General features: G+C 44.0%; 1 protein-coding gene across 1 annotated transcript in view; it reads right to left on the reverse strand.

The window, feature by feature from the left end:
- Positions 1-16,671, reverse strand: part of LOC126474509 (serine/threonine-protein phosphatase 6 regulatory ankyrin repeat subunit A-like) — a 172,604-nt gene that overhangs the window by 134,641 nt on the left and 21,292 nt on the right. The window contains exon 3 of the mRNA XM_050101980.1: positions 4,361-4,558. Coding sequence (XP_049957937.1) covers positions 4,361-4,558 — 198 coding nt within the window. The remainder of the gene's footprint in view (positions 1-4,360; positions 4,559-16,671) is intronic.

Consider the following 16,671-nt stretch of genomic DNA (forward strand, 5'->3'; position numbering starts at 1 on the left):
AAAGTCAAGACGACGGTCTTCTGGGATTCTGAGGGACTTCTTCCCTTTGATGTTCTCCCTCATTGCCCAACAATCAACTCTGTTTGGTATTGTGGTACCCTCAGGGAACTGAAGAAACAACTTAAGCGTGTTCCTTGTCATAAAACTCAAAACGAACTTCTCCTTCTCCATGACAAAACATGGCGTCACTCAAGTCTGCGCACCCCAGAGGAGCTTACGAAACTTCATTGAACCGTTCTTCCTCATCCACCCCACAGTCAGGACCTCGTACCTTCCGACTTCCGCCTATTTAACCAACTTGGCATGAACGATGCACTCAGTGGCAAGCAGTACGTGGATGGTGGCGAGATGCACTAAGAAGCTGGCGTTATGTAACCAAGGTCGTTCGCTCCCTATATAAGCGGGCAGTGCACGCCAGCGGAATCATTCCGCTGTGAGCTCTATCTGCAACAGCATTGAAGCACTGTGCCTCGTCGATGTGTGTATCGTCAACGTCGCCACCGCATGCCTGTCTACAAACACATAATAAGCCTCGAAAATAAACTTGGCACAAATGGAACCGCACAAAGTGTTATACTGAATGGACAAATTTTTTTCCGTGGATGTCGAGTTAATTTCAGTCTTGACGCTGGCACAGGGAGTGCTGGAAGTGGATGGTTTACTCTATCTATCGTCCGATGTGAGAATGCGTCTCTACCTGAACTCTAATCTTTCGCCGACCGACTTACAAGACCTGTCACTGTGGAATAGATGCTAAGTCCCAGTCTAGACCTAGTTACGTATATAGTAATATGCCTTTTACATTGTATACCCGCTCCTGTCATAAAGTTAGTAATGATGAAAAATACATATATGGATGAAAGGACTTGGTGCACTTGCTGAGAATGTAACTCTAACTGGTGATGTAACCCTGTACTACAATTATTAATAAAGTGAGATCTGTAGCGTCAGCCATCAACCGGTGAGCGTACATCGCGAACCGTGGGCTAAGGGATGCAACAGTTTGAAACAAATCTCCCTCTCAGTAATGTGACGTAAGGTCGTCGCATGAAATGAGATTATGTTTGAAACATAGTCAAAAGAGAGACAAATATTATGGTGTACTGGAATCCTGAATAAAACGAACCTGCTTTTAAAAAAACGTGGTGTAGTACTTGTTGAGCGCTCCTCATACGTTTCAAGGGAAAAACTGAGATTTTCCTATAACGTTCCCGAGATTTTACGAATATTTTCGAATGTCATCGAATATTTTCGAATATTCTACAATTTACTGGAACGTTGTAGTCTACAACTCGGAGACGGCAGATGTTGCATTGATCAGCATTCCAGCGAAATCGTCTTAATATGTGGGTTGCGCAACAGAGTAAATACGGAAAGTCATATAGAGAGCAACTACATAAATAATGAACTGTTATGTGAGCGAACGAGTTTAGAAATAAATATTGGCGTAAGTCAACAAACAAATCGGCAAATACAGATTTTCATACCAGACGAATAAAAAATATTTAAATATATTGGTACAACGTTGACCCAAAAAGAAGGTGTAAACTTCACAACAGAATTCCAAAATTCACTCAATGTTCCTGGTATGCCCTCGCAGAAAGACTGCTAAACAACATCACAGAAGTGGAGTTATTAACCAGAAAAGAAAAATGAGAGTCAGCATTGTTACCACAGATTCTACTCGTTTCAACCAATATTCAAATATAAAAGACCCCATTTTCAGTCAAGATTAGCGTACAGAACAACAACCAATAAAGCACAAGGGCAAACGTTCTAGTGCTTGGAAGTGAGTTTGAAAGAATTGCCCTTCTCACACGAACAGATATACGTAGCATGATTAAGTACTGGACCACACGAAACGTATTAATCTTTCCACCCGAAAGAAAACACCATATATAACTCATAGCAATATGCTTTGAATAAATTAGATGCTATACAAATGAGATGATGAAGCACATAGTTTCCAATGTACGAAGGTGTGCTGAAAATTAATGCCTCCTAATTTTCGATGTGTAATATCTTAAAGCTTCCTAAACAAAACAAACGTTATTAACATACAACATCTTCACTCTTCATGTCCATATATCCGCAACCCTCTGTCGCTGAAGGGCTCTGAACTGTAGCGTGTAACATGGCGGTGTGTGACGTGCTTTTGTCGGTTCATGAGAAACAGCGTGTTGTAAACTAACTTCGAATTCGAAAACTTCGTCCACACATAGAGCACCCTCTCCTTCATCATTACAATGACAGACGGCATATGACCGCAGCGAGATCTGGTACAAAGTGATGCCTCGGGTTCACTATCGTCGATCATCCTCTATACAGTCCCGAGTTGGCCCCATCCGATTTTCACCTGTTTCCAAAACTTAAAGAACGCTTTCTGTGACTTCATTTAGATAGTGAAGAAGCGGTGCAAACACAGGCGAGAATGTGTCTCCGTCAAGAAAGTCCAACATTCTAAAGTGACGGTATCAACAAACTGATCTCTTGCTGACAGAAAGGTATTTATCGCCAGGGTGACTATGTTGTGAAGTAAATATTTAGACATAAAGAATTTTAATAACATTTGCTATATTTAACAAACCTTAAGAGTTTTTACATAATAAATTCGGAGCCATTACTGTTCAGCATGTCCACGTTAAACACAAATGTAAGAACAGACCAAGCCAAGTGTGTCCTGAATGATATTTTCACTCTGCAGCGGAGTGTGCGCTGATATGAAACTTCCTGACAGAATAAAACTGTGTGCCGGACCGAGAACCGAACTCGGGAGCTTAGCCCTTCGCGGACAAGTTCTCTGCCATTTCGATGCGTGTCCTTCTCAGTTAGTAGTAGTTGAAAACTCCCAGATCAGCAGTATCTCAGCAATGAAGGGGCAATAGGCAGTAGGTGCAGGTTTGAAAAGTTCTTGGTTCTCATAGATACAAAAGATGTGAAATCAGTAGATTTTAGCACTAAGAAATAAATAATTTGAAAATGGTCATGAACATGAAGCACAGGCAGACAATTTGCGTTTGCTGTTGCTTCGTTAATGTTCCAAGGAACTATTTCCAAATGGTTCAAATGGCTCTGAGCACTATGGGACTTAACATCTGAGGTCATCAGTCCCTAGAACTTAGAAGTACTTAAACCTAACTAACCTAAGGACATCACACACATCCATACCCGAGGCAGGTTTCAAACCTGCGACTGTAGCGGTCACTCGGTTCCAGGCTGAAGCGGCTAGAACCGCTCGGCCACACAGGTCGGCAACTACTTCCACGAAGTTAGTGCGATTCTAATGTACTTATATGGAAATCAGTAGTACGTTATGGAAATGGCAGTTGCTGCTATGGGAGTGTGAGACGAAAGATAGAGGCAACACCGCTTCTGGGCACCATATAACACTACAGGGCCCACAGCGTGGACACCCTTTAGGATACTGCAAACTGATCGAATTCGGACAGAGATGCCCGGAGGGTTATGTTCGTTCTTCACATGACCTTATCTTTAGGCAACAGATACATGTTGCGTGTATCTTACCCTTGCTGTTCATAGCTAGTTGTGTCCCCCCATAATTGTAAAATCCCAAGTGACACAGCGCCACTCACCACGGTTCTTTTGCATGGGTCCTAATGTATATCACTTTTCATATGTACCGCGCAGGTTGCTTTTTAAATTGTTACTAATCACTCTCTAGTGCGCTCGCAGCTTTTATGTCATCAGCTTTGGACGGGTACTTTAACATTTGTAAAATATTCGTTATTAAAGATACAAAAATACTCACATTTCGCACACATATTTTCATCTCTGCAGATGCTTGCTGAAATAAGAGTACGAAATAGATACCATCTGCAGACGTGGACTTTCCTTTAGAGAATTTTTAGAGGGTTTCACCACAAAATCAGGCAGAAGAAGCATCCTTTAAGTGTATCAAACAAGAAATATCATTAAATACCGGCGAGTACTTTCAGCGTACCATTTCATAATATAAAGACGTGTGACAGTCGAGTAAGAACTGTGAACACATTGCATGGGACTGTGGACGTGCCGGCCGGAGTGCCCCAGCGGTTCTAGGCGCTACAGTCTGGAACCGCGCGACCGCTACGGTCGCAGGTTCGCATCCTGCCTCGGGCATGGATGTGTGTGATGTCCTTAGGTTAGTTAGGTTTAAGTAGTTCTAAGTTCTAGTGGACTGATGACCTCTGAAGTTAAGTCCCATAGTGTTCAGAACCATCTGAACCATTTTTGAACTGTGGACATATATGTAAAGAAACAAGCCAAACCAGTTGGTAAATAAACTAGGGAATTTGTATATGCTTCCAGTTTTTTCTCATTCTATACAAAACTTCCTGAATTACTGTGACAGGGAACTCACTTCGAAATGCTTCTCTCTGGCGGCTACAGCAAGTGGTGTATCTCCTCTGTAATCTTCGATATCCGCATTGCAGCCATGTTGCAGTAGTAGCCTCACAGCTTCAACTTTGTTGTGGGCTGCAGCAACATGCAGTGCTGTTGACTCTTCTGTGTCCTGCGCATCAACTTCTGCTCCAGCATCCAACAGTGCACGTAGGACCTGAAAGATAAAATTGTAAGTGTTGGTAAATCATTTGATAACTAAAACAAACTTGTTGTTCTCGTACTGACAGGCTACAAATACAGAGTGTATGAAATACTTGTAAAAGCAATACAGCCTACAAATTACATAAGTGTTTCAGGGGTTTGTATCAACACCGTGATAAATGGTACCTCTAGCATCCCGTGTGAAGTTACACAGTTCAGTCTTCATATATTAGGAATAAATGATATGTCCTTGTATTGTGATTATTGGATTTCGACATGAAAAGATGATATCAAAGAAATTTGCTCACCATCTTCTTTCATAAGTAATGTAACATGAAGAATAAAACAAAAATTTGAGACTATGAAAGTTATATCAATCTGGTGAAAATATGGGCTTTAAATATTCATAAATGTAAAACAATGCACTTTACAAACCCAAAAATCCTGGTTTAATGTGAATATATCCGTGAGTGTCGAATGGAATCAGTCAACTCACGCCTGTGCCAGGGCGAAACAGTTTGCAGGGATATGATACGCAATGTTCACATATGCTAAGTCGTAGGGGAAAATGTGATCAGTCTACACGGGAGATTGCTGACCAATCTTATATTATGCGACTTGTACCAGATTGCACTAACAGGGGATATTAAATATATGGTTTATAGAGCAGAGCAGCTACATAATTATCTTGTTTTGTGTTTTCTGAAGATCAAAACTATAATTTGAGAGTGGAGTTTCTGCAAAACCTACACCGTATTACTGTGTGTTTCTCCCAACACATGAGTGTATAGATGAGTACAGATACCGAGTACAGTTATTGCAAACATGACAGTAGAAAAATCCAAAATATAGTCACCAAATCTTTTCGAGCAGCAAAAACTGGTTTATTAATTCGCCAGTCAAATCCCCAATAACATAATCTATCTGCATATTGCAAGCTATCAGTATCCACATATGTAAAAACATTCCTACACAACCTAACATTCTAGGAACTATCGTAATAATCACAATAAACAAATATTTTTCAATGCTACTTTTGTTAGAATAATAATTACTTAAAACATGTTGTATATTTCACACCTGAATATAAGTGCTCACTGAAGATGGCACAATGATGTTGGAACATGCTTGAGTGTTTAAAAAGAGCAGTTGTTTCCATAAGAGACGGACCAAAATTCAGTGTTGCTTCTGTGACCCGTCTCGACGATACTGAATTTCAGGATCTTGGTCCGATTATGGTAATACAGGGCGACAAAAAAGTTTCTCTCTGAGGGCGCTACCGCAGCTTATGTGCAACCCAACGCGATTCCAGTGCGGTGCGGAATGGCCGCGCGGTTAGAGGGGTCATGTCACGGACTGCGCTGCCGTTCGCGCCGGAGGTTCGAGTCCTCCCTCGGGCATAGGTGCGTGTGTGTGTGTGTGTGTGTGTGTGTGTGTGTGTGTGTGTGTGTGTGTTTGTTTGTGTGTGTGTGTGTGTGTGTGCGTTGTTCTTAGCATAAGTCACTTTTAGTTTAAGTAGTGTGTAAGTCTAGGGATCGATGACCTCAGCAGTCCGGTCCCTTATGAGTTCACACACATTTGAAGATTTCTGCGATTCCAGCGTGGGTGTGAGCGTACATAAGCACTGTCGTGTACACTATGGATTGGAGTGGCTTTGGAACGGAAACTTTTTGATCGCCCCTTATAGAACCTTGTCGAACGAAAATAAATGAGTATTTAGAATTGTTGCTCTTTATTTCCATACCAAGTACGATCGGTGAGGTTCCAGTATGGTGGCATAAGTTTAAAGTATACGTGGTGTGGCTTAATAACTGGGAGAATGTTCTATCCGACATGTTCGAAAGAACAAGCACCACGTAGAATCCGCAGCAGTGAGACGCATTATGTTAATTGAAAGTGGAGGGGAGGGGGGGGGGGGGGGTGGGGGGAGAAAGGAAAGAAAACGGAAGGAACTTTTGATGTCAGCAGCATTAGGACCGTACGTAGATTAAGCAGCGACGTTTGACAGGGTGGCAAGCGGATTTTTCTAATATGTAGGAAAATGACTTACTCTATGCTGGACAAGAAAAATCTCACAACACGAAATTCAAACCAAAGTCAAAAATATATTGATACATATTATTTGTTTACTCATTTTGTAGGAGACAGGGTTATACCACTTGGGTAGATATCACTACTGCACTTACTACCCATGCTTCCTCTAAGTATTCTTTGGTTTGGTTTAAATGGCTCTGAGCACTATGGAACTCAACTGTCATCAGTCCCCTAGAACTTAGAACTACTCAAATCTAACTAACCTAAGGACATCACACACATCCATGCCCGAAGCAGGATTCGAACCTGCTACCATAGCGATCGCGTGGTTCCAGACTGAAGCGCCTAGAACCGCTCGGCCACAGCGGCCGGCTAAGTATTCTTTCATCAGGTAGAAAAACATCTTCCATTCTCTGTCACGTCATGCATCACAACACTAGAACGTTAAACTCTTGTTTGGCTCATAACAGGACGCCGTCTCACTTTGGAACTCTCTATTAAGGTAACCAAATGTCTCGCCCAATACGTAGTCTCTGAGGGTAACAGCACAGAGAAATTGTAAATATAAGGTGGACCTGCTGCACATTATATCCAGAGCAGTGTTCAGAGGCGGATCCACAATACATCTCGGATAGGGCTCGAAGGTGGAACAACCACGTGTTACGTCCAGAGATGTGTTCTATGTTCGAAGTTGGAGCCTCCGGTAGGGTGGCGGAACGGGAGAGGGGGGTGGGGGGAGACTGCCATCGAGCCATCCGTAACACATACATACAGAAAACAGAGCAATGCATTGTAAGTGTAGAATATGTGACTGGAGATGATTGGTTCCATGCGAGTACTGTTATATACTATGCCGCCCCACTCAAAAAATAGTGCATTTGTGCTAAGTGTTGGTAACTGTAATACATTTACAAGCAATTTCATAATAAAGAACGAGAAGAGAGGTAATCCTAACATGCGTAGAAGTGACATAAAATCGATAAAAAATGACGGAAAATACGTTTAAATTGAGGGAAAATACGTCGAAATGCGTGGAAATTGAGGGAGTGCTTGCATTACTTCTGGTTGGTGCTGAAGAATTCTCGTACATTGGAACGAGTATGCAACAGCAAGAGGAACCCAATATGAGGAAACGTTGACATGTGACGTGGAAACACCGGGAACCAGGGAAATCATTTTTTCCCCGAAGCAACATTCTACTGTATGTCTAGTGAGATAATATGATACACACGAGCTGACTGCTGTCTTTGATGCTTTCGTGGAAAAACAGAGAACCACCTGCCTCTAAACTTAATTGCATCTGCATTAACGGATGACAGAGAGTGGATGAAGTGATCATTTGAGATGGAGTTGTAGCGAGGTATGATTTAATGGTAGACTGATGACGCATTCTAGAGAGAGAGAGAGAGAGAGAGAAAGAGAGAGAGAGAGAGTTGTTGCTGCTGGCCATTTGACCATTTTTTTCAGTTGTTGTGTGGGAATTTATCAGTTATGTGACATAAACTGCAGTTATACAAACTGCGTGTTCTATGTGTGACTTACAGCACTGTCTATTTACGATCATTAACAGCAGATCTCTCAGTCATCAGAGTACTTCCATCTTGTTGTTGTTGTTGTGGTCTTCAGTCCTGAGACTGGTTTGATGCAGCTCTCCATGCTACTCTATCCTGTGCAAGCTTTTTCATCTCCCAGTACCTACTGCAACCTACATCCTTCTGAATCTGCTTAGTGTATTCATCTCTTGGTCTCCCTCTACGATTTTTACCCTCCACGCTGCCCTCCAATACTAAATTGGTGATCCCTTGATGCCTCAGAACATGTCCTACCAACCGATCCCTTCTTCTGGTCAAGTTGTGCCACAAACTTCTCTTCTCCCCAATCCTATTCAATACTTCCTCATTAGTTATGTGATCTACCCATCTAATCTTCAGCATTCTTCTGTAGCACCACATTTCGAAAGCTTCTATTCTCTTCTTGTCCAAACTATTTATCGTCCATGTTTCACTTCCATACATGGCTACACTCCATACGAATACTTTCAGAAATGACTTCCTGACACTTAAATCAATACTGGATGTTAACAAATTTCTCTTCTTCAGAAACGCTTTCCTTGCCATTGCCAGCCTACATTTTATATCTTCTCTACTTCGACCATCATCAGTTATTTTGCTCCCCAAATAGCAAAACTCCTTTACTACTTTAAGTGCCTCATTTCCTAATCTAATTCCCTCAGCATCACCCGACTTAATTAGACTACATTCCATTATCCTTGTTTTGCTTTTGTTGATGTTCATCTTATATCCTCCTTTCAAGACACTGTCCATTCCATTCAACTGCTCTTCCAAGTCCTTTGCTGTCTCGGACAGAATTACAATGTCATCGGCGAACCTCAAAGTTTTTATTTCTTCTCCATGAATTTTAATACCTACTCCGAATTTTTCTTTTGTTTCCTTTACTGCTTGCTCAATATACAGATTGAACAACATCGGGGAGAGGCTACAACCCTGTCTTACTCCCTTCCCAACCACTGCTTCCCTTTCATGTCCCTCGACTCTTATAACTGCCATCTGGTTTCTGTACAAATTGTAAATAGCTTTTCGCTCCCTGTATTTTACCCCTGCCACCTTTAGAATTTGAAAGAGAGTATTCCAGTCAACATTGTCAAAAGCTTTCTCTAAGTCTACAAATGCTAGAAACGTAGGTTTGCCTTTCCTTAATCTTTCTTCGAAGATAAGTCGTAAGGTCAGTATTGCCTCACGTGTTCCAGTGTTTCTACGGAATCCAAACTGATCTTCCCCGAGGTTGGCTTCTACTGGTTTTTCCATTCGTCTGTAAAGAATTCGTGTTAGTATTTTGCAGCTGTGACTTATTAAGCTGATAGTTCGGTAATTTTCACATCTGTCAACACCTGCTTTCTTTGGGATTGGAATTATTATATTCTTCTTGAAGTCTGAGGGTATTTCGCCTGTTTCATACATCTTGCTCACCAGATGGTAGAGTTTTGTCAGGACTGGCTCTCCCACGGCCGTCAGTAGTTCCAATGGAATATTGTCTACTCCGGGGGCCTTGTTTCGACTCAGGTCTTTCAGTGCTCTGTCAAACTCTTCACGCAGTATCATATCTCCCATTTCATCTTCATCTACATCCTCTTCCATTTCCATAATATTGTCCTCACTTCCATCTTATGTGTGATGAAACATGTCCATCCTGTTTAGACAAATTCCTCTTGACAAACGAAGATTTATGTGACGTACTACACTTCCCTGCCACTTCTTTAGCATAAAATATAAAATCATGTGTTAAGTTTCATAATTACAGTGATTTTAAGGTAGCATCAGGTGGTTGTGAGGTACTGCAATCCCTGTGTATACATCTGCTTACAGATGTCCTGTTTACAGAGTTAGTGGCGACGTGACGTGTAGTTTCATATGTCACACACCGCTGTTATGCGTTTGTCTCTTTCTTTGTAAGAGGCATTAGGCGTTACTCACGATTTTTTTATATAGGACTGAGGCGAACATACTATAATTTCTGAACCGTGATCGGATGTGAACAGTGTGCGCTATTCACCTCTGGAAAGCTATATTCTGCATGTACCACCAAGAATCGATGTTTTAAGGAAGTAGTTTTTTCATTTTACAGTTGTCACCATAGTTTACCGTCGATAAACCTCCAATGTTAATGTATGCCATGCGCTGGAGATATATTTCTTACATCCGGACGGTAATAGCGTTGCATTTCACACGACAACGTTTCTAGTCAATGGCTACAGCCATACGTCGAGCCACACATCCTTGTCGACGAACACAAGTAAGCAAGATAAGTAAGAAAGAGACAAACTGCTGCCAGCAGTGCGCTTACCTTATGTGAAAAATGTCACTGACCGAATAGGCAAACACCTTCTCCGGTTTGGGGTGCAGCCAGTCTTCTATAGTGCTCGCAGGATCCAGGACGTGCTAGGCTCCATTCAGGACAAGGTGGATGCATTGCACGCTGCAGGCGTGTACAAGGTGGAATACGAATGTGGAGAGGTATAAATTGGCGAGACTGGAAAGCCAATAGCAACGCCCATTCGGGAACACGAGCGCTATATTACTCTGGTGCAACACAACACACCCGCAGTGGCAGAACGTCAGCATGATTGCGGAAAAGAAATAGCTGTGTTTGCCAAGCAGTCGGTTATGACGAAACGCAAAATTAGAGAGGCCATCGAAATGCTTAAACACCCTAAGAAAATGAGGACGGACTCCGGCTTGCACGATCTTGGCTGCCAGCAATCGGAGCACAACAAACCGCACTGTCAACACGAGGCGCGAGCAGTACCGGCGAGTAACTGCCGCTGCGCACCCAACGTCGAGCACTTGGTAAACAGGAGCCAGCTTCTTCTTCGCCAGTGTCCACCAATCATGTCACATAATACAAGAGCCAATAGATAACAGAGGTTACGCTCTCCCTCCACTGCAGTAGCTTATTAAAATAAATTTCTCTCTCCTTCTTCCTTACGTGAACAATGAAATGGTTCAAATGGCTCTGAGCACTATGGGACTCAACTGCTGAGGTCATTAGTCCCCTAGAACTTAGAACTAGTTAAACCTAACTAACCTAAGGACAGCACAAACATCCATGCCCGAGGCAGGATTCGAACCTGCGACCGTAGCGGTCTTGCGGTTCCAGACTGCAGCGCCTTTAACCGCACGGCCACTTCGGCCGGCTACAATGAAATGGACTACCTTTCCAAAATTATGACGCAGTGGCACGTGCAGTGAACAATAATAACAAAATACAACGGAGACTCCATAGCTAGAACGCAGCAGTAGACCCAGAAGAAGGCTGCTGCAACCTGTCTTTGATGCTTTCCTGGAAAGTCAGAGTAACAATACTTTAGTGACGTGAAAATGTTTTCTTGTCCGATTTCTTCTATCTTAGAAAATAACCCGTATAAACGGGAGCAATCTACATTTTGCGGCGAGATATTCGAGGGGTATGGTCGGCAACGTCGTTGCCTCGGATTGGGTGTTATTGTTTAGAACGTACACGTCCAAGCAGCTTCTGTTTGTTTCGCAGTGCACTGCTGCAAATGGAAGTAACGAATTAGTTCAGCCTTTGACGCGTACAAAGAATGCGCCTACCTGCCTGATCTTAGCCGTGGCAGTGAGGGGTGGCGAAGCGACCAGTGTTCTGGGTGAGTGTGACAGGATGGGATGTGTGCGTGTTGCATGAGATAAGATTCGAAATGATTGACATTCGTGCTGGATTTACTGATAAAATCGGAATTCCTACCACTCCAGTCATCTTCTGATGCCCCCCAGGGAGGGGGTGGTGCACGCAGGCATACGTGCGCGTGCACGACTGCGACTGTGGCCGCGGCAGAAGCTTTCACTGGCACACTGCTGGCGGTGTACACGGGGGCAGGCGCCCTGCTTGTGGACCTCGGAACAGGAGTGTGTGAGGTGTGCGAGTGTTTTCGGGTCTCTCCAGCATCTAGCCGTGACAGCTTATGGCTACGGGCTGGATCGTGACTTAAGTATGTCATGTTTAGTGAGTCTCAATGCATTGCAGTGGTATTTTCTGTTGGTTCTGTTCTATCACGCAGTAGAAACTTCCTCCCTCCTTCCAAATGTAATGTAGAGTATCAGTTTAGGAAGTCTGTGACACTTAAAAAGTGACGTCAAATGACCTATTGCTCAGTTTATTATTGCCGATGGTTGTATAGCATGCACGCATGCGTTCTTGTGTGGGTCTCTCTCTCTCTCTCTCTCTCTCTCTCTCTCTCTCCTAGCCGGCGCGGACAGGGCTACCCTGCAGTCAGCAGTGCGTGGTGTGCTTCGTGATAGCAAGTTTATGTTATCGTCAGGATTTTTTCCGCCAGATATGTTTACTGAAACGTTGGGTTGGAGGAGGGCGCATACAGGACCCCATATATATTTAGCGTTAGGTCAGTTTCATGCGGAAATTTCATTACTTGATTTACATAATGTTTACGTGTGATAATCCAAGGTTGAAAATGTGTTTTATTTTAATAAGGATCATTGTAGGTGAAAGTTAGTGTTTTAAGGGATCTATTTGACTCCTGTGAAACGTTAAACAATTAATCTGACAGGGTAGTGCAAATAGATTATCTCACTATTTATGATATCGAAATTGCATCGGCTTTCCCTTTGTCTCCAGCATTAGCCAGTAGGAATATTATATTCTCAGGAGAGATGAAAGCCTCCATCTACGTGTCTGGAGACGTTATTTCATACAGACAAAGCACGGAGTGGCTTCTTGAGAGCGATAGAGACATGAAGCGAGCCTGGAATTTGCCGATTAACAGAATGATACAACTTGATGCTTTGTTTGGAGCCACGAGATCAAAGGAGGCCAATATCCGGTCCATGGTCGGTGGTATTTAGTAATGTTACCTGTAAGTAAGACATTGGGCTGTTTTGATTTTCATGGCGGCATCCTGACGATAGACACACAAACGAGAGACACTGAATGGTGGCTACTACATTGCATTTCATTCCATTCCGTTGTGATTACAGTTACTGTGTCAAGGGGAGCAAGGGTGATGGTGCAGTCTTGTCTACCCAAATGGGGGAACCCTGCCTCTCACAAACTGTTTTAACAAAGAATATGACGACCGCTGTAACGGAGCGGTTCTAGGCACTTCAGTCTGGAACCGCGCGACAGCTACGGTTACAGGTTCGAATCCTGCCTCGGGCATGGATACATGTGATGTCCTTAGGTTAGTTAGGTTTAAGTAGTTCTCAGTTCTAGGGGACTGTTGACCTCAGGTGTTAAGTCCCATAGTGCTCAGAGCCAGTTGAACAAAGAACATGTACCAATACATTACTGACTTTGATTTGAATTTCGTGTTGTGAGATCCTTGAACTCCAGCATAGAGTGAGTCTTTGAGTCTTTTTGCTATCTATTTTTTCTCGGAGGGGGGCAGGAGGGAGGGGAGAGGGGTAGGGGACGTAAGACATACTCTGGTGGTGGCTCAGTCGATTCCTGCAGGTCAAGGTGAGTGCACACAGGAACTTTTTCCAATAAGTTGATACCTAGAGTGGTGGCGCTGTCCACTAGCTCAGTCGATCCCTGTGGGTCAAGGTGAGTGCACACAGGAACTTTTTCCAATAACATAACACCTTCAATCTGCAGCAGTGTAATTACATAATCAGGATCTGTAGTTGTTGGATGTGAGCTTTTCCAACCAAATAAAAGTGAGATCCGGCCTCTGAAAATTGAATTTTATAAATAAACAGTATATCCTATGCTGTATAATTGATTTTCTTGTCCTGAGATCCTTTCTCTCCACCACAGATGGCAGCTTAGAGCCCATGGCGGAATCCAGTGATGAATTTGCCTTGGAAGGAAGGCGTCTTGTATGTGTCGGTATTCCACAGGCATTTACTGGGTAAATGTGCCTGGGTCTGACTGACTTACAGCAGGTGCTCATCTCCGCTACTTGGAAACACAACTCTTCTAATGAACAATTACTCATAACTCTTAAGGTATGCATTTTGGAGCAAATGTTTACTGAAAAATTGCCTGTATCTCTTAAGGTGTGCATTTCGACCCTGAGGTGTTGACGGAGGCTGCAGACGAGCGTTTCCAGTACCAGGGCCTAGAGTAAAGTCGACTTGGTGCAGTCTTGACCCACCGATATGGAAATCATAAGGGACTGCCTGAGACGCCAATTGATGAATACCTCGGAGACCGCCCCTCGGAGGAGCATGAATTGCTGTGGGTACTAAATGTGTTGGAGGACGGATGTCAGGTACATGTGATCAACCCGATTAAAAGCGTGGCTAAAATCTAGTGACGCCAGTGCTCGTGGGCTACGGCGTGTCGTCACTAGGGCTGTTATGTCACGGTATAGACATAGTGCTCTATGGATATTTCTGATGCCCTCTAGGGAAGCCTGAACTAGTGAGATGACGTGAGGCAGAGTCGGCCGTGTATGTGTCGCTAACCGTCTGTAAATATCTTCATGTAGCAGCTGAGAAGTGTCTGTTGGCTATCATGACGTACTTGAGCGCCACTTGTCGGTTTGTGTACGGTATAATCATTCCTTCTGTGAAGGCTGCGGGAAGCGGATCCACGAGGCACATAAATGTCTGTCAACTTGGGAGGCAATAAGTACTGAAAAAAGTTCTGTGAAACCACGCAGGGACGTCGACGGGGACTTGTTCGACGCTCCTTTACCTATAGCGTCGATAACTTCTCCAATTTCGTACAATAATTCAGTTTACAAACCTGTGGAACAGACGTTGAGAGATGAGGCGCCGACCTTCCGCGGTACTGGTGGCACGTATCAGTGTCCTTCCTTGTGGTTAATGTTCTCGAACGACGCGATCTGGTTCCGTTGCTATTCTGTCATGTTTTAACGCTCGGACAATCGTCTCTACGAGATGTCGGTGCATGTGGACTAAGATGTGTGTCACCGTATGGTGTATGTCAGTCCGGCGTGGGTGGCAGGGACGCACATTCGCGATGGACGGTGAAGTAAAAATCCTTGGTGCGCCAGCTCCAAGTAGCTGTCTCGTGACCTTACATAATCAAGGTTTTTCGTACTGCCAACCTGGCGCAGTTTATCCATCAAATGATCGCTGTAGGATACGTTGGCAGGCGGTTCCGTGTGTGCTTGATGGCGCCCCAACAACCGTGAGAAGCGAGATGATCGAGATTTAACTTCCAGGGATGTCGGCTGCGCCACACCTGTTGGCAGCGATGGTGAGGGCACATATATAGGCTTCGTGATTCTAGAAGGCTAAACGCTACACCTCCGCTCCATTCACTCTTGCCACGAGAGAATGGAAGGCTTAAATCCTATCAGTGCGACTAGATGAGTGACTCGTAAAATGGATGAATCCCAGCCAATACCCATGGACATGTTCCCATGTACCTACCACCAATCAGGTTAGCCGAGAGTGGTAATGCGCTACTTCCTGGACGTGGGTAGGAGCGCCGCCCCGGATAGAATCCGCCAGGCGGCTTAACGACGTCAGCCGGTGTGCCGGCCAGCCTGGATGTGGTTTTTAGGCTGTTTTCCACATCCCGCTAGGTGAATACGAGACTGGTCCCCACAATCCGCCTCATTTAAACGACTCACAGACATCTCAACACGTTCGCACTATTCCATAGATTACACTAGATGCAGACAGCTGGAGTACACTAATTCTGTCCCGGGACATATGGGGTGGTGGCAGGAAGGATATCTGGCCATCCTTTCAAATGAACCTTGCCAAATCCGTCATAACCATGCCGACCCTGCGAAACTGCAGGACAAGGCACCAGTAAAAGAAGAAGAAGAAGAATGTCCCATGTACCTAACAGAGAGAGATCGCTGAAGAGTGCCCCAAGTTTGGGACACAGTGAATGTCGCTGTAGCTGATACTTACGCGCCTAGGCGCTATTGAATTAGTCCCCTAACATCAAGTCATAGTGCTTGACCTGAAAGAGTAAGCTATCGTTAGCAACGTCGATATTTTCTAGCAGAGTCATGCTCATTGATTAACTGGACATGTAGTACCACTATGGTAATTCCTCTAGCGGCAGGGAGATAATGTGCCTTACCCACCTCGAGGTCCTCGCTGAAGTGTACTGCAACATCTGTGTTTGCTTGCAACGGGTGGGACACATGAGCTGTATAACCGGACATACCCGAGAAATCGTCGAGTCGATCTCATGGAGGAAGACAACGTCGATGAGTGCTGTAATAGGTATGTCTTGGATTAGCGACGACATCTTACGTGTCCGAATGCTGTTAATGTTGACGGTTTGTAAGCTAAGTAATAGGTCTGTACATCATCTGATGCAATGGGCACCACCGTCAGCGTCGCCGTAAACGTCGTGGCCTGATATCTGGAGGCTGTGTCCACGCCGTTTTCCGCAGCTTCTCGATGATGATGATGTTTTGATTGTGGGGCGCTCAACTGCGAGGTTATCAGCGCCCGTACAAATTATCAACCGTTTCTCAGTCCAATCTTCCACTAGCATGAATGATGGTGAAATGATGACGACAACACAAACACACAGTCATGTTGAAGCAAGTGAAAATAATTGACCCCGCTGTGAATCGAACCCGGGACCCCGTGTTCAGGA

This window comes from Schistocerca serialis, chromosome 4 (assembly GCF_023864345.2).
Source record: "Schistocerca serialis cubense isolate TAMUIC-IGC-003099 chromosome 4, iqSchSeri2.2, whole genome shotgun sequence".
Classification (NCBI taxonomy): domain Eukaryota; kingdom Metazoa; phylum Arthropoda; class Insecta; order Orthoptera; family Acrididae; genus Schistocerca; species Schistocerca serialis.